The following is a 27,480-nucleotide window of genomic DNA, read 5'->3' on the forward strand; positions in this document are numbered from 1 at the left end:
GTCAACTCAGATCTCTATAGGGACGACTTCAATCAATCCGGCGATTCATCGCTCAACTAGCAGATAAAAGTCTGCCATTTAACCACTTGCTACACAAAAATGTACCCTTCAAATGAGAGGCTAAGTGTGAAGAATCTTTTTACCAAATTAAACAGTACCTGATGAATCCACCAGTTCTAGTACCACCAATTGCAGGAAAGCCACTTATTCTATATATCTCAACAACAGATATTTCACTGGGGGCACTATTGGCACAAGAAGATCAACAAGGAAAGGAACGTGCCATATACTACATCAGTAGAACATTGAATGGCTATGAGCTCAACTATACATTTATTGAAAAGGCTTGCCTAACAGTAGTCTTTGCATCTCAGAAATTCCGACATTACATGCTAGCACACACCATAAAGCTAGTTGCAAAAATTGATCCTCTCAAATATCTACTCAGCAAAGCCGCTCTTACAGGCCGATTGGCTAAATGGGTCATGATTCTCAGTGAATTTGACATCCAATACACAGAAAGACGAGCCATCAAAGGACAAGCAATTGCAGATCAATTGGCCGAAGCACCGCTACCAGGCAAACAAACCATGGAGGTTGAATTTCCCGACAGGGATGTACTCGCTCTTTCTACTAAACAATGGACCCTATACTTTGACGGATCCTATACTCAACATGGTTCAAGTGTCGGCATTCTGTTCATCACTCCTGAAGGACACACTATGCCAAAATCATACAAACTTATGTTTCCATGCACAAATAATGTGGCTGAATATGAAGCACTGGTCATCGGCATCAAAATGGCCGTAGAATGGAAAATCACAGAGTTAAAAGTCTATGGAGACTCACAACTGGTCATTAATCAAATTAATAACAACTATCAGACAAAGGACGACAAGCTACTACCTTACAAACGAATGGTGGATGACTTCAAACAGTATTTTGTGCACATCACCTTTGAGCAAATACCAAGGTTGAACAACAAAGGAGCCGATGCAATGGCTACAATCGCTTCGCTACTACAAATACCTGAGCAACAGAGTCGTTATGAGTTCTTGGTAGAGCAACTGTTCTCCCCCGCCTATGACCACTCTGAATCCCATGTTATCTATGCCTTGACTGGTTCCGATTCTCCGCTATATGGACCGATATACGACTACCTCAAGCATAATATCTTACCCATTGACCAATCCCGTAACCAAAAACGTAACTTTATTCGACAAGCTGCCCGTTACACCCTTACCGCTGATACTCTATATCGTCGAGGTCTCGATGGTACTCTTCTTCGTTGCCTTGATCGTAATGATTTCGATTCCGCTTTGCACGAGCTTCACGAAGGTATTTGTGGCACACATTCAAGTGGCACTACTCTTGCTAAAAAGCTTCTACGAATGGGATACTACTGGCCTACAATGGAGAAAGACTCATATCATTTCGCCAAGAAATGTCCTAAATGCCAGATCCATGGCAATCTGATACATGCACCAGCACAGGAACTGCAACCATTTACCACATACTGGCCCTTTTGTCAGTGGGGATTGGACCTGGTAGGCAAAATACATCCTTCATCTTCAAATGGACACAAGTTCATTATCACTGCAACAGAATATTTTACCAAATGGATTGAAGCAGTTCCCATGACCACAGTGACTGGGAAACAAATTGCCTCTTTTATCCTAAATTATCTGATATGCAGATATGGTATTCCAAGTTCAATCGTCACAGATAATGGGCGACCTTTCAAAAACCAAGATGTGCAGGAACTATGTGAAAAATTCAAAATCCGACATCGGTTTTCTACACCATACTACCCACAGGGAAATGGTCAAGCAGAAGCATCTAACAAAACAATCCTAAAAATTCTCAAGAAAACAGTGAATGATGCAAGCAAAGATTGGCACGTACAACTCAATCCCGCACTTTGGGCCTACAGGACCAGCATTCGCACACCTACAGGGGCAACACCATATTCATTGGTATATGGATCAGAGGCTATTTTACCCTTGGAGGTAGAAATTCCATCTCTTATAGTCTCTTTGAAAGGTTTGATCCCCGATGAAGAGTATCGAGTTAACCGACTGCAAGAACTGGAACTATTAGATGAAAGACGCCAACATGCTTACACTCATCTCAAAGCATATCAGCAACGCATGTGCAGGAGCTACAATCATAAGGTCATTCCTCGTAACTTCAAAGTTGGTGATCTAGTCTTCAAAGAAAATCCAAGAAATCAGCAAGATCGAGAAAAGAAAGGGAAATTTGAACCTAATTGGTTAGGTCCCTATGTCATCATTTCAGTTTATGGATCAGGTGCCTATCAGCTCACAAATTCTGAAGGAGATGTGCTTGATGATCCAACTAACAGCATTCATCTGAAGAAGTACTATACTTAAGGTAGCCTAGTGCACGGAAAAAGCCAAAAACAAACAAAAAAATCAAAAAAATCCAGCAAAAGCAAAAATACAAAGTACAATAAAAACAAATGGTGAAAACCTAGTAAACAGGCGCCCTTGTGAAAGGCTGGCTCCTTTATCTATATCCATGTCATTTTAAACACTATCGGCCATCACCCGACACTTAGCATATATCCATTCAGGACATACTTAGTGTAGTCACTATCCTGAGTTATCCATCTGTATCTATCGCCTTTCACCATGACTTGAAAATCACTGTACATAATCATATCCAGAAAAACACTCATATAGCGGCATTAAACTGTTCAAACTTACAAACATTCAAGACATGCCAACTATTGCAAAACTCAGACATATGACATCCAACACACACAACTACACTACATCACCACAACCAAAACACAAACAAATACACAAGAAACTCAAGGATGGATGATTTTCTGAAGTACTAAATGTTGCATTATCGCATTAAGGTCTTGATTATTTTGCATTTTGAACTTTTTAATTTGATTGGAATCTTCTCTTTATCTCATAAAAAGCTTCACAGCCAGAGATCATGAGGAATTTCCAAAAAAATTCTTAGTCTTCTGTCTGGGAGGCGATCACTTGTATTGTGTGAATATTTGTCTCGAGACGTGATCCATATCACTGAAGGCCTAATTCCATTTCACGCATATAAATGATCTAATCTTGTATGTTTCCGCAATACGCACTCAGGTCGTCCTGGTTCAATTATACCTTGATGCTTGTGCTATCTTGCAAAATCAAATATCATGTAAATGTTACTCAGGTCATTATGGTTCAATTATACCATTATGCTTGTATCAATTTTCAACATATCCAAAAATCGATAAATGCTCCATGATGATATTTACAAAGAAAGCAAATAAATGGTTATATCAGATGGCAAATATAGAATGAGAGATGCTCCAAAAACAATTAGTTGCATTTCATTTTACAATTAGTTGCATATCATGTTACAATTAGTTGCATTTCATTTTACAATTAGTTGCATTTCATTTTACAATTAGTCGCACATCATTTTACACTATTATCCCATATCATTATTACATCATTATTACATCATTTCATATTACATGTAACAACATATTAAATCATACATCTCATTTTCAAGATACATCTCATAGCATATAAAAACATACATCCTGCATCACACATTGCATCATATATGTAAACATTACATCATCATACGAAAGGAAGAAGCACACATAAAATGCATCCATAAACACATCACATCGATCAAAAATGGTGCTCCGTATATATATATATCTCTCAAAAAATGATCAAAATCTACAAAATGTGTCTCAAAAATATGTCTAGTACAAAGTATTCAAAAATCCAAAAATACAATGGAGGCCATGTCTCTCAAGTGTGACTATCCCCTGATGGAGATGGTCTCGCTCTGGATGCACCCACCCCTGGATCTCCAGGAGGATCCTGCCTAGCTCCAGATACACTCGCCCTCGGATCTGCAGGAGGGTCCTGTCTCGCTGGCCCTGTCACTCCTCGGCTCTCAGATCGTGTCCCAGCAGTTCGAGATCGACTCGATCTCGACTGTGCAAAACTCGCTACATGTCGCTCTCTGGGTACTGCATCCTCATAATGCCGCCTATAATACTCGACCTCCTGTACTCTCCATGTCAGCTCTCTCAAGGTGTCTCTCAATGGACCACCCGCTGCTGCTCTCTGTACACTCGCCAAGGCCTCCTCCGCTCGACCCCGCCGCTCTATCTCCGTATCTCTCTCAACGGTCAACTGCGAAATCTGCCGCTGATAGGTCAAAATCTGTGCCTGCAGCTGCTGCACAGTAATATGTAGGGTCCGGATCTGTGCGTCCTCTACATGACCCAGCACTCGAACCCGCAATGGTCCCTGTGCTGGAGGAACCCCTCCCACTCGCCCTGTCCTCGGTACTGGAGGTGGGAGTATATCTATCCTCCTCCTCTGAGATGGTCTCACCATCTCCTCCTCACCCCCCACCGCCGCCAAAACCTCTGTCACTCTCCCCTCTCTCCCGGCTCCAATGGCCAAACCTCCTCTCCCCCTCTCAATCCTACCCTGCCGTACCGCCCGCTGCACACCTCTGCCACCCTGCCTCCCCCTGGCTCCTCTACCTCCTCCATCATCTCCATCGTCTCTGTCATCTCCATCATCTCCCCCCTCCTCTCCATCTGAATCAAATGCTGGCCTCATCTCCTCGGGATCTGAGATCCTCGCCACTGCCCACGCAGTAAACAAACGAGCGAACTCCTCTGTCATCCCGGCATCCTGTATCTTTGGGGCATAGTCCCAGACCTATCCAGCTAACCCTGTAAACTCCTCTATAGCCACGACACTATCAATAGTCGGCCCCCAAGCGGCCACATCCTGCTGCCGCCGTGCATACAAGCACGCTCCCTGTGGAATCCCCTGCTGCCTCCCGAACTGCCGCAAAACTCGAGTAACCACAAACCGCTCAATAACAAACGGAGTCCTCCCAATTAGATACCTCGTCATAAAAACGAACGGCATCTCTATCCCATCCTCTGCCCACACCTCACAACCTGTATACGGTCTCCAAATGACCGTATCTATGTCATCAAAAACTCTCCTCCAGTGCTCTAGTTTGCCCAGCTTACGCTGGACAACTAGGCCTCTATATCCATAGGCGTATGCTGCGCCTACGGGCCTATCTCTGTCTGTCAATGGCCTCGCTACTGGGATGTGCTCCCAGCACCATACCTGTAATAGGGTAACACCTGCTGATAAACTCCCATAACCGAGGTATACTACCTCATGCAAGCTCCTAAAAAGATGGGCCAACATCGCTGACCCCCATGCAAATCTCCGCCCCTGTGTCACCATCTGCTCCAAGACCAGCCCCCATCCTACTGAAAATCTCTTTGACCTGCGATCAAGACAAAGGAATCCTCCAATGAATCCTGCCAATACAGATGGCAGCGGTGCATAGTCTAAATCCAAAAACTCCTGCCAAGGGATCTCATAGCCGCAGACACTCTCATCATGGAGTATACGGCGCAGTGCCTCTGTGCTGCCCTCCTCTGTCTGCTCATACGGTAATATGGCTCCTACCACAGGAATGCGCAGAATACGATAGCAGTCCTCTGGTGTCACGGTCATCTCTCCAGCAGCAAAATGAAAGGTGTTCGTGTCGCTATGCCACCTCTCTGCCAATGCTGTCAACAGTCCCCGGTTCACAGTGAACCGCGACATATCCAGAAGCGAGGTCAATCTGCATCTCTCAATAATATCCAAGTCTGCCTGTGACAGACGTGGTATCAGCGTCCATGGTCTCGGGAATCTCTCCCTCGACTGCACGATACCCAATCGCTCCTGTCAACAAACAAAACATATCCAATATCAGTTTCCACATCAACACAAAGATATCAAAATAAAACTTACATCAAAAACATGAAAAATTTTGCTCATCTACAATCAAAGTTCAAAATCCTATCATTTCATATCAACTTGTAAAACAACTCAAGTTCTCAACAACCATATCAAAACTTGTAAAACAACTCAAGTACCACAATCACATAAACTTGTAAAACAACTCAAGTTTCCCACCCATATCAGCTTGTAAAACAACTCAAGTTTCCAACCCATATCGGTTTGTAAAACAACTCAGGCTTTTATACACATTGAACTCGAAACAGATAACGCAAATAATCATATTCTGATCAACACAAACAGCTTGATATCTATACATAACTTGGAAAATTGCACATCAAAACAAGTTATACAAATACTCATCTTGGATAAATGCATCAAAAACACGACAGACACACAAAAACCGCAATTTTTCAAACTCGACCAAAACTACATAATTTTCTTGGATGCGCTACAACAGACCCCCAATGTGCCAAAACAATCCCAAGTGCTAGACTGTTTGTCCTACGCGCTAACCTATCTGCCCTACGCGCTAGAACATGTCTACGCGCTAATCTACCCTTCCTAAGCGCTAACCTATCTGCCCTATGCGCTAGAACCTATCTACGCACTATTATTTTCTTACGATGCGCTATCTAATTTGTCCTATGTGCTAGAACAGATCGACGCGCTAAACCCCTTTGCCTAGGCGCTACCCTTTCAGCCCTATGCACTAGGTTATACCTACGCGCTAAACCCCCTGCTCCATGCGAACTTCTGCGACTCCTATGCGCTAGGTTAGTCCTACGCGCTACCCTGTTCCTCCTCCGCGCTACTAAACGCAATACCTGCGCTATTCAACGTGTACGCGCTAACCTAAATGACCTATGCGCTAGCAAAATAATTTCGGACGCAACTCCTTAATTGACTTCAATGCGCTACTTCGCACTGCGTATGCGTTAATATGCGCCTTAGACGCGCTAAAACGATTTGTCCGAACTTTTAAATTCAAAAAACAACTAAAAATGACAAAACCAAAAATCCAAAAGGGGTCAAAGATGTTGACTTACTGGTGGTCCACACGCTACTGGCCTCCGGTACCTCCGAACGCGCTCGAAATGGTGCCTGTGATAGGGAATAGGCATTTTCTCTCCAGAGCAAATTATCTTTTCTTCAAAGTCAACAAAGCACAAATGACTTTAAATCAAGCCCTTTTCCCCTTTTATAGGAGAAAAATGAAATTAGGGTTAGCCAACTGGACCTGTAATATGGTCGCGGTCTCCCCTATACCAAAACATTTGTAATTTATCAGGAAATGAATCAATTTACACACTTTCTACAAGCCCGGAATCCTACACATCATACGAACTTCATCAATTTAAAATCAAAAAAAAAATTTCAAAAAAAAATAAAAAAATATTGATTCATCTCCCGAGGAGGCATCACATCAAATATCAAATCTGGGGCATCACATCAAATCTGGGACACGACTGGCAAATCAAAAGAACGACACAACAAAAATTGCATTTGATCATAAAAACACAAAAACAATCATTTTTCTTTGAAATAACATGTGCACACACGTCACTTCAAAGAGGGGCAAAATGTAGACGTATAAAAATGACCATATTCTTAAATGAATATTTTATGTTCATTTCTCTATTTAATTAAATTATCCACATTCTTCTATTTTATTAAATAAATTACTCAATTTATTTAAATAAAATTCACTATACCATTTAATGAATAAATCATTTTATTCAATTAAATCCCTCTAGCCACTTTTAATTAAATTCAAATTTAATTAAAAAGTTATTCTAAATTGAATAAATCAAATTTATTTAATTACAAACAAATTGAATGAAAATCAAATAATTCAATTAAATCCTATTATCCTCCCCATTCACTTGCAAAAACCCAAACCCCTTCCTAATCCCTTCTAGAATCTTCTAACCAATTCTAATTAACCTAAACCCCCTCTAAACTTTGTCACATCCCTAAGCAAAGGGAGGTCACTTCTCAAATGACCCAAAGTCTTGGATAACCATTGAAGGTTTTTCAACCTTCAACCACCAAAACCCTTAAAGTCTTTGAAAACCATTGAAGGCTTCCAACCTTCAACCACTTAATCCCCAAAGTCTCCAATAACCATTAATGGTTATTTCAAACCCTCCCACATGGTTAAAACATTTGTTTTGACTCAACCTCTACCCAACCCAAGGGTCTCATCAGGTCATTAATGCTTTGACCTTGATTATCCCTTAAACATTTGCACAAAGGTTTATCTTTGGATTAGATCTTAATTCATTGGGTAAACCTAACTTAGATTTGACCCTTAGCATTTAGATAACCATGAGGTCTTCTCAGGCCTTTAATGCCTCCAACCTCTTCTTTCAACCCAATCCTATGTTGACACTTGTCACCATTTCATTGGTGCCAATTGTGCACATGGATCCCCAACTTTCAAACTTGGCCCTTGATTAAACCATTCAATCTTGACCATCCATTGCCCTGTTTGTGCTATAAATAGAGCCCTCATTCCTCCATTCTAAAAACAATCATCTTTCAAATTTGAAGCATCACACTTATGCTCAAATTATTTCAAGCTTTCATATCATTTTATGCTCATCATTTAGCCTCTCTTTAGATCAGAATTAATCATGAATATGCATACTAGAGTAATTTATTTATCATTTTAGTTCAATCATAGACTAAATATAGTATGTTAGGATAGTATTCATACTAATCTCGTCATCTTATCATCTAGATTATTGTATTTTAGCATCATACCTAGCTTAACATCCATCTCATACTAAAATCAATCAAAAGCATCTCTCGTTCTCATATTTGCCATCCCTAAACCATTTTGCTCAGTGATCTGAGAGCAAAAACGTTGGTTTGAGGGACATTGTGAGATAGAGAACCATGGGACCCTCCTTGGGAAGCTGAGTAACACTACGTTACTCCATAGCTTGCATCAAGAAGTCCTGTGTGTGTGTGTGGACTAGTATTTAACCATATTTTCACATATTTAGTTTTATTTAACCACTTTTCCCACATACAATCCTCATGTCATACTGCTGAATGGTTTCACCTTCAATCATCCTCATATCCTCAAATTTACCTCTAAGGATTTCTTCCTTAGCTTTCTTTACATTCTCATCACCACCATAGATGTTTTCCAGTGCATCCCATACATCCTTAAGTGTGTCTTTGTCTTGTACATCAATAAACTCAATATCTGACAGGCTGCTGATAAGGGCTTCCATGACTTTTGATCATCAGTCAAAGTGCTAGTGGGAGTAACATAGGCATTCTCAACATAGCTCCAGTGTTGAGCACCCATACTCTTGATGTAAATCTTCATTCTATCCTTTCATATCTTCAAGTTATCTCTATTGAACTTAGGACCTTCCCTCTTCCTCATTACAGTAGGATCTTTTACCTCAAGCAGTTAAGCTTGTATCATCAAGGACCTACCAATTGATGAATAATGATGAACAACAGATACCCCAACCGATACTGAGAGGGGGGGGGTGAATTAGTACAGATAAAAACTCTCCCAACAAATTATCTAGCTAAAGCGAAACCAACTAGTTATCACCATTATTGAACTTAACCATAACAATAGCGGTTAAACACAGTAAGACACTAGACACCATAACCTGATAAGTCTGAACACTTCAAATACAATCAATTCTTGACATCAACTTCACCCATAAACATATGCATGTGGTATACTAGAAATAAAATAACCTAATAACTCTGCATGCATAATCTTTCAACCAAATACTTCATAAACATCACATGAAAAATGCATAACACATAACACATAGATTTTTCACGTGGAAACCCAAATGGGAAAAACCACGGTGGGGATGAATACCCACAAGCTTGTTTTGAACTCTATTGAAGCTCGCCCTGTTAGGAGCCTAGTCCGGTTAAAGACTTTACAATAAGACAACAGGTAAAACTCTTATCTGATAACAACACTACATGCCAAGGCAGATCCTTTTCATATCCTCTACTCTGCAATCACACTCTGCAGTTTCTCTCTTACTGGTCTGGCAAGTATCAAGTATCTCATCGCTCGGATACACACACACAAAATATTTGCCAACAACTTTACAATAACAAACATCATCAATCTTATAGGCAACAGTTAGGTCAGTAACATAAACCCTAAACCCTAAGCATCTTAGGTTTACAACATAGTCGGTCCAATCCCAACCGTCCAAACACTTTGCATAGAGCATTACAATTTCAAATAGATCACAAGACAATCTGCATTGTTCATTCTTCACCACACATGGGAATCAGTAACCCATCATGCTCTCTTCTCATTTCACTAAGAAGAATGATCATTCCCGAGGTAGATTTCAAATGCGGTTGATATTCTCATACCTCAATCCTTCACGCGCACAAGGCTGACGTGGCACCTCGATCTCATTCACATCTCTTAGCTAACTCATCACAGAGTATCATCGATTGCATCGCACAAGCTAGATTGCCAAACCAATAACCATAGAGCTGAGACTACCAACCAATAGTCACACTTAGTGAAACCCTGACACCGGTTTACTACATCTCTTCATACATCTTCATACCGGTTCACCAACTTCTTTCAATCTGCATACCGGTTCTCTTACATTTATTGACATCAATGACAACATACATTATCATCATATCAACATGTCAGTTCATCATATGCTAATGATATCCAACATTAACATACACTAAGACCACACCACCAAAGGGATCGTCAAAATCCTGCCGTGATACCAATATGATGATGAGGCAATAGACCGAAAGGAGGTAACGTTGACACAACCAATCTCTAAGGCATACAAACTCAACTGGTAATCCCTAATTCCAAATATCCTTACACAACACCAAGTCAAGCAATGGTTCAATGAAACCAAACAACAACTTGGAAAACCCAAAGGCTCCACTATGTCCACTTACAAACAACTAACACTTCTCAAGTTCTTGTGTGACTACCCACACCCTTGCATACATGAGTGGGCTACTACTAGGCTTTAGGGTTTGAATGGCCCACTTGTCTAATTCAATATACTGATCCTTGGAAAGGTATTCTCACAACACCTTAACACAAATGAAACAGGATTTTATAGTTTAGACCCACCAAAACATCAATTTTGACTCACTCGTCCACAAACTGAACCGATTGCTATTAGGCCTCCATTTGAAGGAATCGGGTGATAACTTTTAACACCCTGAAGATCTAACAAAATAGATTATGTTTTCAGGTAACCTTTTGGGATTTCTCAACAATATCTCAATTTTTGGTACCGGCCCAACTTGCACATATTCCAAGCAATGTTGCACTAAGAGACCTAATAGGGCTTTTAGACTTATTTGATTGATTGCCTTTCACAAACTAGTTTGGTTCTCCTAATGGGTGACCATCATTGACCTTGAAATTTTATGTAAACCTCCAAATTACTCTTCTACAACATTCAAACCCTTTTCCAATACTCTACCACTCAATTCTCACGCACTGCACTCATCAAACCGGTCTGTCACATAGAGATTCCAGACCTAGGGTTAGTTCCTCATCCTCTTCGCCCTATTGTATCCTCTTAATGGATTTTGGAATTGACATAGGATACAGTGGCCTAGCATCTCTATAATGGAAGAGTGTTCAGTTAAGGATTGATAGGCCAAAACCCATTATTGTAGTTAAATCATAAGGGTTTAAGGGTTATAGGCTACCCGGTAGAGATTTGCTTGTAGAATGGGGCAGCGATCGCTTCAAGACTTCACACTGAAAGAAAAACAAAGGTAAAATGATCTAGTTATAGAAACTATGCCATGAACATTCTTGCCAATCCACCTTCAATATGCAATCAATAAAAATTAGACAGTTTTCTAAGTTTCTAACAGTTCTTGATGCTTTGATTTCCTTTCAAAATGAACCAACATACATCCTTCGGTGTTTGGGGCCTTTAAAGATATCTCCCAATGACCACAACCTCCTCCAACTATTTTTTAAAATGACTGATCATTGGAGAATCACGACTTACAAAAAGTGCAAAATTAGCATGACAACAAATTGACAATATGACAACTTTTGCATAATTCAACCAACTTAGACTCTAGACTATCATAGTTCTACAAAATGATTACATTTTATTCTAAAAAATAAAAAAATACTCAAATAGACTTGTGGTCACTTGAACCCCCGATTTAGACCATCGTTACCCTTATTCACTCAATTTGCTCTACCAGACCCTAGATGACAATTTGACCCAAACATGGACAAACTTGTCACACTCCTAGGACATTGAATTATAAAAAAAAGGACCCATAGGGTCTTATTACATTCCTTCTAGGAAAATATAAAATCATCTTGTCCTTGGTTCATGCCTTCATAGGTAGGTGCTCCTGCACCATACTCCCCGTGTGAAATTTGTCTCAAGTCTTCTTAGAGACAAACAGTTGCAAATCACCACCATGTTTTTTGATATCTTCCTCCAGCATCTAGGTAGCTTCTAAGTTAGGAAGCCCCTGCCATTTAACTAAGTGCTTAAAATAGGTCTTGTGCCTTGTTTTCTTTGTTTCCCTGCTGTCCAAAATGTACTCCATCTTAGGCGGCTCCATAGGTGGTAAGTGCTTTATCCATTCTTCACTTTCCTGAATAGATTCACCTGCACATTCTCCTGTAGTAGGACTCCTATACAATGTTAGATCAAACACATTAAATATAGGTGGAATAGCAATGTCATTAGGTAGTTCAATTTTGTAAGCATTAGGATAATATTTATCCAAACTTTTACAAGGTCGAATCCTTCTCATCGTCAACTTGCTATGGCTTCCCGTGGGCAACCTGTCCTTGCTAAGATTAACCATGACCATGTCACCCACTTGATACTGCACATCACTCCTTCTCTGATCCACTCTTGCTTTAACCTTTTGACTGTTCTATTGTAAGGTATCTCTGACTCATTGGTTCACCTCTTTCATAGCCTCTGGAAATTCATCAGCATGTCCACTCCTCTTGTCTAACCCCTCCACATCTCTCAATTCATAAACTCCTCTTGGATGACTACCATATGTTAGTTAACAGATTGGTTTTCCCAAAATATATTAACAAATACTCATGTTTGCCTAGTAGGAAACCAATGAAAAACCAACAGTTGGGTAAATAATGTTAATTTACCCTTTGCATAAGGGTACACCTCCCCATATGATATTCAAAGAATTTTGACCAAATTTTATCATATAATTCACTTTTAACCAGAAAGCAAGGAAAGGTTTAAACATTCACTTGTCAACACAAAATCAATGCCTCACAAAGATTATTGGAAAAAAAAACATTAAACTTCAAATAATGATTAACCTATATGAAGTGATCAAAACATTTGAACTCTGATTGATACTCACTCATGCCTCACAGGACAAAGGGAACCAGAATATTCAAATGCTTGCAGTTAATTTCATTCATCAGATGATTCACAGACTTAATATTTGATAAAAATCAAAGAAGAGAATCTAATACATGAACATATAAACATCCCAACAGAAATCTTTTATATATTCAAACACACAGGTTTCAAAAGTTGTATTAGATGTTCTATTCCATTCCAAGATGGAGTATTTCACTGAAAATTAACAAGTAAACAGTCTGCCCCCTTAATTTTTTACAAAATTTATGGATCTCGCCAAAACATCCATTCTTGATATTTATAGTCATCAGGACAACCTAATAACTAAACACAAAGCTTCATGAAACAACCGTTTGTAACTGAAATTAACTAAAACGGCCAAGAGCCGTAAACAAAGCTATAATTATAGAACAGGAAACGGTTTGTGATTCGTCCTATTGGTGAGTTGTGCCAAGTATATTTCGCCATTCCATATGAGCCACTGAAAAGTTATGAACGACCTGATAATGTGGGAGCCCAATGTGCAAGATGTGTTCCTTCCAGACTTCTTTATCCATACTTCCATAACTTTAGTTTTGTGTGTTTCCAAGTGATCAAAACAGACAACCAACATAGATTCGATTCTGGCAATTCTGGAGAAGTAATCTTTGGTTAAAGATTTTGATTCTTTAACTAGGTTCATCTTTCCTTTGAAATTCTCCACCATATCCACTGTCTGCTCAATGGTTTGTTTGTCTTCCTTGAGAAGCTATACATCAATGCACTTCAAGTCTTTCTACATTACAGCAATGAGTTCTTTCAATTCTTTCAACAACTTAATGGATTCTTCGTGGCCTTGCTTAATGATTGAATTTCTCCATTCAATATTTTCTTTTGCCATGTACAATATCTTGTTATCCAAATCTTTAACCGCCTTTTCAGCGAGAAATTTCATGACACCATATTTTTGCACATCTTTCATCTGAATTAACACCACTACCCATTTGTTCCTTTCTTTCTCCCATGCTATCACCTCTGTTTCAAGCTCCTGAGTTATAGTTACAGCATCCTCGTATACCCTGATCAGATTAGCAATGTATCCTGCTCCTTGTTGAATTATGGATTCAAGCCACTCATCGAAAGTTTCTGCCATCATACGATTCCTCTGAACCTTATCCAACAAATTTTGGTTCATTGGCGATTTAGGATCAAAACACAGAGAAATTTGTGACAGGGGTTGCGGGTTGGGATGGTGTATGGCATTAATGTACTCCGCCATCTATTTAACAACTTGTTTCAGTTCTTGCTTGTCCTTTTCATCCTCCCATGTTCTAGATAACATCCTTTTAGTGGAAGACTCTAAATGTTTCGCGTCAGCAGCCCTGGAAGCAGTTCCTAAATCAATCTTTTCAATAGTAAAGTCCTTCTCAGTAGCATTTTTTGGATCTTTGTCTGAAATTGGTTTGGCCATTTCAGCTACCCAATGCCCTGTATTCTCATCCACCTCCAACATGGCCTCTGCTTTTAGCCTCTTAGACTTAGACGTCTTTCCAAGGCATCTACTCACCATATCTTCTATTAGAACGCTAATAGGAATCACATTTCATTTCTTGCTAATCGAGGCCCCCAACCATCTGGAAACATTTGGAGACTCCTTCGCTGGTGGCGTCTGATAGTCTGATGAATCCATGATAGCCAAAGTATCCACATGATTGAGATTATCCTCAGGTTGTTCTTTTTGTTTATCTGCATCTTGAGTTGCAAGGATATCTGCTACTGGTTCATCCATAATTAATTGTGCTTCTTCACTATCAAGAACTATGATGGCTTCTTCCCTTGTAGGTTCTTTACTTTTCTTCTTATTTCTAGAACGGGTGACTCGAACTGATGAAGAGCCAAATAGTGATTCCTTGAACCTCTTAGTTTGAACCTTCTCACTCTGCGTATCAGTAGCACCTGCAACATCAACAATTATGTCAAAGGAAGAAATGAGTGTTTGTGCAGCAGTATGGGGTTGCTCAACTAATTTCTCAACTGAGGTAGTGGTCAGTTTCATTCCAGATTTACGGCTTCCTAACCACTTTTCTGTCCTCCTTATAACATTAAAGGTTCTCAATTGGATATTTTCTTCTTCTCTCCTATCCCAGTCGATTTCAGGAATAGGTTGCTTATGAATTCTTTTATTGAACCCCAGGTCCAATATATCTTCACCCTCCTCTTCATGTACTCCTGCTATGTTCATTGATAATTTCATAGTAATGATTTGCCGCAAAGTGAACCTTGACCACAATCTTCTTCGGACTTCAAATTCATCACAACAATCTTCCCAGTAGTCTTCCAACTGGGGTATATGTGAAAAGTTCACATCAACATTTAGGTGCTTTATTGAATATCCTTTACTGTCAAACCCCTGCCGAGCAACATAAGGCTGCCGCTTCATTTTCTTGAGTTCCACTTCTAAATTCAATGCATCTGAGGTAGTTTGGCAACTGTAATACCCAAGTTCAATTGGGAAAATTGCTCTAGACTCACTTTTCATCCCTAATTTCTTATCAACATGAGCTAACTATCGGCAGACTTCCAGGAGTACATAACTATCAAGAGTATATCTGGGCAGTTTGAAAGGTTCATCTTCAAATCCTCCAATTCTAATATAAGTGAACCTAGGAAATTGAATAAAACAACTCCCATAAGTACTAATGAATTTCAATGCTTCGGAGGACATTCTCTTATTCATGTTTCCCTGCAGTTCAAAAGTTAACCTTCCTGCAAAGACATCACTCCATCTCAAGAAGTTTTCTATATACCTCTATCTCTGCAAGTGTGGATAGAACTCATAGACTTTCATTCCATCAACCCACGGTTCTTGATATAATCCTGGCCATTCTCTGATGTAGGCTAAAATATAAAACAGGTAGGAAGACATATGAAAACTAGCTATTCCAACAGAATTACTCAAACCCTCATGCAATCTTTCAACAATTACTTGCACCCAATCAAGGTATTTCTCGCCAGATAATAACACCTGAATGTAAAAATACATCCAGTCTTCCCAATAGAAGGCATGTGAATTCCCCTTGAGCCTGTTCAAAAGAATTACAATATCCCTCACTTCTGTAATAAAATGCTCCCTTGTCAAAGGTTTAGGTAACCTAGAACCTCCCTTTTGCATTTTAAGGAGCCAATTTCTAGCAATGACACTCTGATAAACACTTTTCTTCTCAAAGAAAAATGCGTATGAGGTTCCTATGGACCAATCTTCGTACGGTTCTTTGTGAGGGATCCCAATTGTAGCCATTACTGTTTCTTTGTCAATCCGCACTAAAATATCTCCATCACTGACCCTAATACACATGTTACTAGCATCATATTTGCTCATGCATGCATATACTAATTTTGGGCAAGGGGCAGGGATTGGGAAAGCAGCGGCTTCAACAAGTCTGCTGTGAACTATCTTTTCCATCATGGAATTAGCCTTTGGATTTTTAGCCCTTTCTAGAAAATTCTCTAGCTCATCCTGAACTAAAGTTGTATCATCTAATTCTGGGAGGGTACTAATTAAGCATGATGTTTGACCCAAGTTCAGAAGAATTGGTCTCATGTTTGCTCAAAATTGCATCAATCAGACAGCATTCAACCCCGAGGCAAAGAATTACACTAACCAATTTCAGAGCTAAAACAGAGCAGGGGAGGTTAGTGATTAAACTCACTTGTCTTCACCATCAAACTGTGTAACCCTCGGAAAAATTGAGCTAAATTACCTTCCGCATCCTTACTCTTCGCCAGCAGCAACAATGATTTTCTTACCTGAGAAGCATCATATTTAAGGATGGAAAACACTAAAAAGTACCAAACCATGCTTCGCCCTAGCTCATTTATCCGTGTAAAACTTCCCATGATTTGATATAGTTCTGACATGCTCATTAATTAAGAATCAATTCCACACGGTCGACATGCTTTCTCATGATTGCTTTCCATAATTACAATTTGAAAACACGGAAAACGAGGAATATTTTGTTCCCATCGCGCCGCCTTTATCTCCTAAACACCATCGGGCTGATTTGAAACAATGCTTTGAACCTTGAACTATTTCAAAAAGAAGTTCATTGGTTCAAAGTTCAAAGACAAAAAGATCAAAACTTGCGGCAAAGAAGAAAGAAACAAAAGAAAATTTTAATGATGCGAAGATGAACCTTGAACCTTGAACCATTCCAAGAGTGGTTCAACAGTTCAAGTTCAAGACGACCACAAGGATTGGTGTTAAAGGGACAGCTGCAATACATAAGACAAAAGACCGATTGAACCTTGAACCTTGAACCCGAAAGGTTCAAAGTTCAAGTTCAACGACTATGCTAATGAAGACTCGGAACTTAATAGACCACATTTCCTGTGAACCAGAATTTTGAACTTTATAAAGGGTTCAACGGATGAGTACGAAACTCAAATTGATGAAGACTTAAGCTTTGCAATACTTAATAAAATAACGCCCCCTAATTAATAAGCTATACGCGGATAAATAAGGGGTAACACCATACACAATCTCAAAAGTTCTTAGACCTATATTTATGTTTGTTGAATCTTTATAGGAACACTTTGCCTAAGGTATCACCACATCCCAACTACAGCTGTGATCCTTTGTCAAACACCTAAGAAGATTTCCCAATGACCTATTCACAACCTCAGTTTGGCCATCGGTCTGAGGGTGATAGGCTGAGATAAAAGACAAATTTGTACCCAGCCATTTCCACAGGGTTCTCCAAAAATTCCCTACAAATTTTTTGCCCGATTAGATACAATACTCAAAGGCAACCCATGGATTCTAACAATTTCTCTGAAAAAAATCCTGCAATATAGCTAGCATCATTTGTTGTTTTACAAGGAATAAAGTGAGTCATCTTACTTAACCTGTCTACCACAACAAACACAGTGTCATGACCGGTATTTGTCTTGGGTAATCCCATCACAAAGTCCATACTCAAACTTTCCCATGGTCTACTTATTACAGGAAAAGGTTGGTACAACCCTGCATTGTTTGAGACCCATTTTCCTCTCAGACACACAATACAACTCTCCGCAAACTTTATGATATCAATCTGCATCTTTGGCCAAAAGTAAAATCTTTCATCTAGGTCAAAAGTCTTATTTAGCCCAAAGTGACCTCCTAAACCACCACTGTGTTTCTCCTTTACTACATTATCCCTCATTAAACACCTGGGGATACATAACTGACATCCCTTGAAAAAAATACCATCTTGCAAGGTGTAGTCAGAAAAATCTCCAAGAAAAGCATTTGCAAACTCACAACATACCTTATATACCTCCTTGAAATCTTGGTCCTTTCCATACAATCCCTTGAGTGCTTCAACACACATACTCTGAAATTGCACTTCTTGCACTATCAACACCCTCCTACTTAGAGCATCTGCAACCTTATTGGCTACCCCTTTCTTGTGCTTGATGATGAAGGTTTATACTTGAAGAATTTCAACCCATTTCATATGTCTATGACTGAGCTTCTCCTGTCCATTCAAAAAACTAAGAGCATGATTGTCAGTATACACGATAAACTCCTTAGGAAGCAAGTAATGCCTCAACTTTTTCTGAGCTTGTACCATGGCATACAACTCTAAATCATACGAGGAATACTTCCTCTTTGCTTCATTTAGTTTTTCACTGAAAAAGGCCACCGATCTCCCCTCTTGGCTCAATACTTGCTCCTATAGCCAATCCACTTGCATTGCATTCAATGGTGAAGACCTTACTGAAATCAGGCAATACTAGGATTGGATACTTGGCAACTTTTTGTTTTAAACACTCAAAATTCTTACCTGCTTCTTTGGTCCACACAAACTTCACCTTACCACCACCCTTGATGGTTTCTAACATAGGTGCACAAATATAACTATAATTTCTAATGAATTTCCTATTAAATGTTGGCAAACCATGAAAACTTCTTACCTCTTCGGTTGTCTTAGTTGTAGGCCAGTTTAGAATAACCTCTACCTTGGAAGAATTCATCTTCAAGTCACCCTTAGAGATGACAAAGCCTAAGTACACCAACTCCTGCTTCATGAAGTCACACTTTTCTAAATTTATCATCAACTTTTGCTCCTGCAGTCGCTTCAAGACTATGTCCAAGTGTTTCAAGTGCTCCTCCTTGCTTGTACTGAACACCAATATATCATCAAGGTAGACTACCACAAATTTCCCTATAAACTCCTACAACACTTCATTCATTAGTCTCATAAAGGTGCTAGGGGCATTTGAAAGACCAAAAGGCATCACAAGCCACTCATACAACCCTTCATTGGTTTTAAATGCAGTCTTCCATTCATCTCCCTCTCTTATTCTTATCTGATGATACCCACTCTTGAGGTCAATCTTGGAGAAATAAGTAGCTCTCCATAAATAATCCATTAGGTCCTCTATCCTTGGAATAGGAAACCTATATCTGATGGTTATCCTATTGATAGCCCTAGAATCAGTACAAAGCCGCCATTTCCCATCCTTCTTTGGGGCTAAAACAATAGATACTGCACAATGGCTAAGGCTCTTTGTCACCAACTCTTTATCTAGGAGTTCTTGAATTTGCCTAGCTGTCTCTTCATTCTGTTGTGGTGTCATTTTATATGGTGCTTCGTTGGGAAGTATTGCTCCTGGTATGAGGTCAATCTAATGACTAATATCTCTGATAGATGGCAGGGAGTCTAGTATGTCTTCTGCAACCACTCCTTTGTACCTCTCTAGCAGCTCCCTGACCTCCTTAGGTCCTACCTCACTCACGCCCTTCTTCCTTTCTTCCTTGGGCTTCACAATCAAAGAAAAACCTACTCCACCTTCCTCCTTTAGTGTATAAAGGAATTATTTTTACCCTACCATCATCACACTAGATCCTACATGTTGTGGATCTGCTTCTACCACTGACTCTATCCTAAAAGTCACACCATCCTTTTGGAAAGAGTAAGCATTATTTTCTCCATCATGATGAGCCTTTCTGTCAAACTGCCATGGTTTGCGAAGCAAAAGATGGCAAGCATCCATTGGAAGGATGTCACACAAATTTTTATCCTTGTACCCCCCAATACTAAACTCTACCCATGCTTGTTCATTGATGAGTATGTGTTGCCCTTTGTTCAACCAACTGACCCTACACGGACAACTATGGGGTATCCTTTCCAAGTTCAACTTGTTTACTGCTTCCAAAGATACAATGTTATTAGTAGACCCTGAATCTATGTCGACTTTATAAACCTTACCTTGAATCTTGTAGTTGACTCTAAACAAAGCCTTTCTTTGGGGTCGATCAGTCTTCATTGGTTCCTTGAGCAGTGTCCTCTTGATCATTAGGTTCTCTCCCATCTCTGATGTCAAATTCACTTTAGGAGATGTCACACTCCTTACATCTTCTCGAGTCAAAGTGGTTCTCCTCTCACCACCATGAAAAGTTGACGCCTTCTCTGGACACTTGTAGGTCGAGTGCCCCATCTAATTGCAGTTATAGCATCTCACACTGGAGAACTTGGATCCTCTCCCTGATCCATTTGTCCCACCTCTTCCATTAGGTCTTCTCCCACGGTATCCTCCTCTGCTACTTGAGTCCCCAACTTGCTCTCCTTGGCTAGACTCACCACTAGACCTTTGATTAGGACATCTTCCTCCAAAACTGCCTCTGCCTCTGCCTCTGAAACTTCTCCCTCCTTTACCTCTATTACCTTGCTCCCTCCTTTTTAGTTTCTCTTCTGCCCTTAGGACCAATTGAAAATACTTGTTCACTGTATCTAGTGCCAAGATGTTGATCTCATCTTGGATGTTCAAGTACCTAGCCACTTTCTCTGACTCCTCTTCTTGTCTCTTTGATCTGAGACTGAGTTTATGAAACTCCTTCGTATATGCATTCACATCAAGGTCTCTTTGTTTGAGGTTCTGTAATTTTTTGTACATATGCACTTCATAGTCAGTGGGCATGAATTGTGTCTTGACTTTAGCCTTCATCCTTTCCCAGGAGGTTATCATACTCTTTCCCTCCTTAACTCTCTCCCCTTGTACATAGTTCCACCATGTAAGAGCAGCCCCCTTCAACCTTTCCTTTTCCAAATTAACTCTCTTATCTTCAGGGATTTCTTTATACTCAAAATGACCGGTCAATACCTCAATCCAGTCTATCACCTCTTCTGCTTCCATACTTCCACTATATATAGGCAACGCATCAATGGTGTCCCTATTGACTGACCTCAAGGCATCAACAAATGCCCTATGATCTGCAGGTATCTCCTCTACTCGACTAGAGGATTCCCCATCTTCTTTATCCCCGTCTTCATCAATGTCACTTCCATCTTCCTTATCCTTAATATTTTTCAATTCTTCAAGCTTGGACTCAAGCATCTCTCCAATCAACTTCTTCATCGCATCTTGTGAGATATTTTTAAGAGGCATTTTTTCAGCCCCTATTTCAATCTCTTCCTCTGACATACACTAGGACCACACCACCCAATTCATCTTCAAAATCTTGCTTTGATACCAATATGATGAGGAGGCAACAGATTGGAAGGAGGTAACCTTGAAACAACAACCAATCTCTAAGGCATACAAACTCAATCAGTAATCCCTAATTCCAAAGATCCTTACACAACACCAAGTCAAGCAATGGTTCAATGACACCAAACAACACCTTGGAAAACCAAAGGCTCCATTATGTCCATTTACAAACAACTAACATTTCTCAAGTTCTTGTGTGACTACCCATACCCTTGCATACATGAGTGAGCTACTACTAGGCTTTAGGGTTTGAATGGCCCACTTGACCAATTCAATACAACGATCCTTGGAGGGGTGTTCTCACAACACCTTAACACAAATAAAATAGGATTTCATGGTTTAGACCCACCGGAACATCAATTTTGACTCACTTGCCCACAAACTAAACCAGTTGATATTAGGCCTCGATTTGAAGGAATTGGTTGATAACTTTTGACACCTTGAGGATCTAAGAAAATAGATTATGTTTTCAGATACCTTTTTGGGAGTTTTCAATAATATCTCAATTTTTGGTACCGGTCCAACTTGCAGATATTCCAACCAATGCTGCACTAACAGACCTAATAGAGCTTTTAGACCTATTTGACTGAACGCCTTTCTCAAACTGGTTTGGTTCTCCTAATGGGTGACCATCACTAACCATGAAATGTTATGTAAACCTCCAAAGTACTCTTCTACCACATTCAAACCATTTTCCAGTGCTCTACCACTCAATTCTCATGCACTGCACTCATCAAACCGGTCTGTCACATAAAGATTCCAGACCTAGGGTTAGTTCCTCATCCTCTTCGCCCTGTTGTATCCTCTTAATGGATTTTGGAACTGACATATGATACAGTGGCCTATCATCTCTTATAATGGCAGAGTGTTCAGTTAAGGATTGACAGGCCAAAACCCATTATTGCAGTTAAACCATAAGGGTTTAAGAGTTTTAGGCTACCCGGTAGAGATTTTCTTGTAGAATGGGGCAACCATCACTTTGAAACTTCACATTGAAAGATAAATAAAAGTAAAATGATCTAGTTACAAGAACTATGTCATGAGCACTCTTGCCAATCCACCTTCAGTACGCAATCAACAAAAATTATACGGTTTTCTGAGTTTCCAACAGTTCTTGATGCTTTGATTTCCTTTCAAAATCAACCAACATACATCATTCAGTGTTTGGGGCCTTTAAAGATATCTCCCAAATGATCACAACCTCCTCCAACTATTTTTCAAACTAACTGACCGTTGGAGAATCGTGACTTACAAAAAGTGCAAAATTGTCATGACAACAAATTGACAATATGACAACTTTTGCATAATTCAACCAACTTAGAATCTAAACTATCATAGTCCCCCAAAATGATTACGTTTGATTCTAAAACATTAAAAATGACTCAAATAGATTTTTGGTCACGTGATCCCTCAATTTAGACCATTGTGACCCTTATTGACTCAATTTGCTCTACCAGACCCTAGATGACAATTTGACCCAAACATGGACTAACTTGTCACACTCCTAGGGCATTGAATTACAAAAAAAGGACCCATAGGGTCTTATTACATTCCTTCTAGGAAAAAAGAAAATCATCTTGTTCTTGGTTCATGCCTTCATAGGTAGGTGCTCCTGCACCACATAACGATGACACTGAGACTTGAAACCCAAGGTGGGGTTGGACCTCCCCTCACTAACATCTTTGTCCAAATCACTGATAGGAATAGGGGAAGGATGATCCGAGGTATTTCCAACAGGTTGGTAAGGATAACAACAACATCAAAGTTGTTGATTTTGTCTTCAATCCTCTTTCTAGTATCCTCCATCTTCTTAAGTTTTTCAAGAATAATTTGTTGTACATTCAATGACATATTTTTGGGCAAGGAGCCTCGAGAGTCTGATATTTTTGACCTCCTTTGTATTATTATGAGTGGGAGGTGGTGACACTTTGGACGTTGCTTTCATCGCAGCATGAAGAGTTTCCAACTTCGAAAGAGTGCTCTCCTTATTAACAAACATTTCTTGCCCAGAGTTTATAGTGTTAGTCAGAGCCCCTTTATGCTGCATAACACCTTCACATTGAGAGGAAGATGGGGGAACAAACTCTAGAGTCTTCAAAGGCCTATTGATATCAGAGACTTCACCAACCCTATCACCCGGGTTAGTCGAGGGGAGAGTTTTCTTACCATTAAGGGCCTTTTGTTTGGAATTACCCAAAATCGGGCAATTCTTACAAATATGCCCTTCTTTATTACATAAGAAGCAAACATTGATGCTCAAAACTAACCTCATTCGAGATATCAACTCTCGGTTTAATGGAAATAAGCACTCTCGCATTCATATGAGGAAGAAAAGAAGCGGTGTTATTCATCCTTATGACATTGTCGATTGATGTTAGGGCCTTGTGAAGCCAATTCCATAACATAGGTGGGACGTTCTTAATCGTAACGCATATAGGGCACAATAGGGCAAGGATCTCCCCATGATTAGCCTTGGGCGACCACCCAATAGCCCGAAAACAACCTTTACCAATAGACCAAAATTCTTTTTTTACAACTTCAATCTGGCTTTTAGTCTCTTTGAAAAAAATAATGTAGAATCCCTTTTGTATCATTCTATAGAATGTAAATTGAAACCCTAGTCTATTGACCCAAACATTTTGCAACCAATTGCTCATGAAATTCCTAGAGGGGAGATTATTATGGTCTAGGGCTGCCAAGAAAATGACAATGTCTCTAAGCCTAGAACTCTTATCACGCAAAATAGTGTTCATTTTAGAATTAGGCATAACAGTTAAGATGGCATTGGAAGATTCCTTACCTCCTCCTCGGTCGCCATCCGCAAGTGATTGAGCAACCACGAACTCAGCCCCTTCCAGGTCGCTTTGCTCTCCAACGAGCGCTTGCACAAAGCTCTTGTTGTGCCCTTCCACTGCAACCGACAAAGAAACGCTATGTGCATCTGTGCCTCAATCTCCCACAAACCCCTTCCCATGCTTGATGGGAGGGTGCAATTAATTTGCAAAGTACGGGCCAGTGAAGGTCGACTTCACTCGGGCCTCTACTCGTGCAAAATCGGCCAAATCGAGCACAAGTTGTAGAGCCAGCTCCCCTTCTCTCAATTGACCCTTTCCTAAAGGTAGGATTTAGAAAATGTAAAGGTGGGATATTAAGATAACATAAGGTTAGACACAATATCTAATAGTTGACAAGGGGATGAAGTAAAGAGAAATTAAAACACTTGGGCGAGCATAGAAAAATAAATATTAAATAAAATAAAAAATTGATATATAGCAACTCTAGACAAGACCCACAAAACAACAGAAAAAAGAAAAGAAAAAAGATATAGGGGAAAGGACCCAGTAGTTGAGCATGTACCAATTGTTGTGAGGGTTGTTGATACCTTTTGTTCCAAAAATTGAACAAATAAAACCTATTGTTTGAAACACAAAATATCAACATTTGTTAGGAAATGTACCAACATTTGTTAGGAAATGTACCAATAGTTGTTAAGAAATGTACTAATATTGTAAAAAGTAACCAATCAGGTGATGCCATATCAGCTGCACAACTGTTGGGGTCTCTTTTGCATGCCTATTGGTCTCACTTTTTTGGGGGGTTGTTTTGGACACCTTGGCAAAAAGCATGCTGATGTGGCATCATATTTGATGATGTGGCCCTGAAACCTTAGTTATAAGTAGGGGACTTGCCAAGTAAGCTGCTGTAAAAAAATCAGAGTGATTTGAAATTTCCAAGTAGGATTTTGAGAAGCGCGAAGTTAGGGTGCACACCTACTGGGTCCTTTCCCCTAGATGACTAGGGATAAGAAATAAAAACATCACAAAAATAGACATGAATAAATTAAGACTAAAATAGACAAAAAAAACATAATAATAAAATCATAAGATATATAAGTTCATTTATTACACGAATCTATTTAAAAAAACAATTATATATATATATATATATATATATATATATATATATACACATACATCTATCTAGATATTAGATATACCTTTATATTATAAATATCAACAAATATAACAATTATATACATACGTACATACATACACATATAAAAAACTATATATGCTAGAAAACAAAAATTTAAGAAGACTTACTCCTTTTACTCAATGGGTGTAAGTATCCTTTCTCTATCCTTCAAAAAGCCTTAGTGACATTCTTCCATTGAATTGAATGCAAGTTTGAAATGTAGGGCCTTCTCAATTTTTAAAATCTTGGTACTCGGACTTGCTATGGTCAAACCTACTATCTCTCTTTTAATTAGAATATAAGTTCTTAGTGAGTTTGATTTGACACAAATTTGAAAGTGGTAGTTACAATGTCCTCTCCTTGTTTTAGGTGGTCTCACAAAACCAAGGCATTTTTCAAATGACAAATACCATTTATCAACTATTTATGAAATCACTCTTAACTACATTGCAATAACACCAACATAGTTTGACTCTCTTGTTTCTTAAAAACCTCCCATGTTCTAAAAGCATGGATGCAATGTGAACAAAGTGAGTTGAACCCATGTTCACATAGGGATACGCCACATTCATGAACCCTCTCATTAAAGAGAACATATGATAAAAGTTGTGTTGATCACATGCATGTGCATGTGCCCGTGTGGGAATGGAGCAATGGGCCTCATTTATGAAACCCAATGGTATTCCCTACAAACCTAGAATCCCATTACCTCTCCTATTTGGTGTGCTAAAAAAACTATCTTAATACAATCCACAAAGATATAATTAAAAACTCTTCATTCACTATTTCTTCTATTCTCACATAAAAAACTAGTGATTCAATTCACTCTTAGTTCTTTGCTCTCATTAAAAATACTCTTGATTCAATTCACTCTTACTTTGATGCTCTCATAGCAAAAAACAATGACAAAGGAATGGAGAAATACCGATGAATTTGGTCCAAAGGTGACAAAAGGTGGCAACATTCCTCAAAGTCTTGCGCCTGATTATTCTCCCCAGATCTTATGATTGATTGCCTTTGTTTTGAGCGCCCTCCACACAGTGTTCATGTTCCCTTTTAAGGTTTCAGGGCGGCTTCTAATATAAAATTTGCAGTGATGATTGTAACAAAAATGATTTTTCTTTTTTTTAAATCCTAAAACATCAATTTTTTATGCCGTAAATCCCTGTATTCGCTTTAAGTTTCAGGATGGCTTCTAAAATAAAGTTTGCAGTAATGATTGTCACTAAATTGATTGAAAAAAAAAACACTAAAATATCAATTTCTTATGCTGTAAATCCCTGCATTCGCTTTAGGTCTCAGGGCGGCTTCTGAAGTAAAATTTGCAGCAATGATTGTGACAAAAATGATAAAAAAGTGAAACCCTAAAACATGAATTTTTTTATGCCGTAAATACCTGTATTCGCTTTAGGTAACGAAAAGACAGGAGGAGGAGAAAATGAAGGTGAGTCATCGCCATTAAAGTAGCAGAAAATGAAACCCTAGAAAGATATGGTCTCGAGCGTCACGAGATGCAGAAGTTTGTGCAAACATGTGCGGCCATGTGTAAATAATTGCGAGGAGATGGAAATAAAATAATGGCAGATTATTTAAAGGATCGTCCACTGAAAGCGCCTGAAAATCCTGTGTCCGCTAAAGTCGAAACGCAGGATAAAGAAATGAAAAATCTAGGGTTTTGCGCCAGGGTTTGCAAGCACCTGAAGCAGTTGAAAGTATCACAGACTGCGACTGCTGAGCTTTTGCTTTAAAGAAAATGGGACTATTTTATTCTTGTCGTG

General features: G+C 39.3%; 1 protein-coding gene across 1 annotated transcript; it reads right to left on the reverse strand.

The window, feature by feature from the left end:
• Positions 1–4,427: 4,427 nt before the first annotated feature.
• Positions 4,428–27,413, reverse strand: LOC131069653 (protein MAINTENANCE OF MERISTEMS-like). Its single transcript, XM_058005164.2, has 2 exons — positions 27,099–27,413; positions 4,428–5,768 (listed from the first exon to the last, which is right to left on the reverse strand). The coding sequence occupies exons 1-2, from the start codon at positions 27,159–27,161 to the stop codon at positions 4,731–4,733; spliced, it is 1,101 nt and encodes a 366-aa protein (XP_057861147.2). The 5' UTR covers positions 27,162–27,413; the 3' UTR covers positions 4,428–4,730.
• Between the last annotated feature and the right edge of the window lie 67 nt (positions 27,414–27,480).

Source organism: Cryptomeria japonica, chromosome 11 (genome assembly GCF_030272615.1).
Source record: "Cryptomeria japonica chromosome 11, Sugi_1.0, whole genome shotgun sequence".
NCBI lineage: Eukaryota > Viridiplantae > Streptophyta > Pinopsida > Cupressales > Cupressaceae > Cryptomeria > Cryptomeria japonica.

Coding starts and splice junctions, on each gene's coding strand:
- LOC131069653 (XM_058005164.2), bottom strand. CDS start 27,161: ATGGCGATGACTCACCTTCATTTTCTCCTCCTCCTGTCTTTTCGTTAC. Junction 5,769..27,098: donor GTTACCTAAAGCGAATACAG/GTATTTACGGCA, acceptor GTTTGTTGACAG/GAGCGATTGGGTATCGTGCA.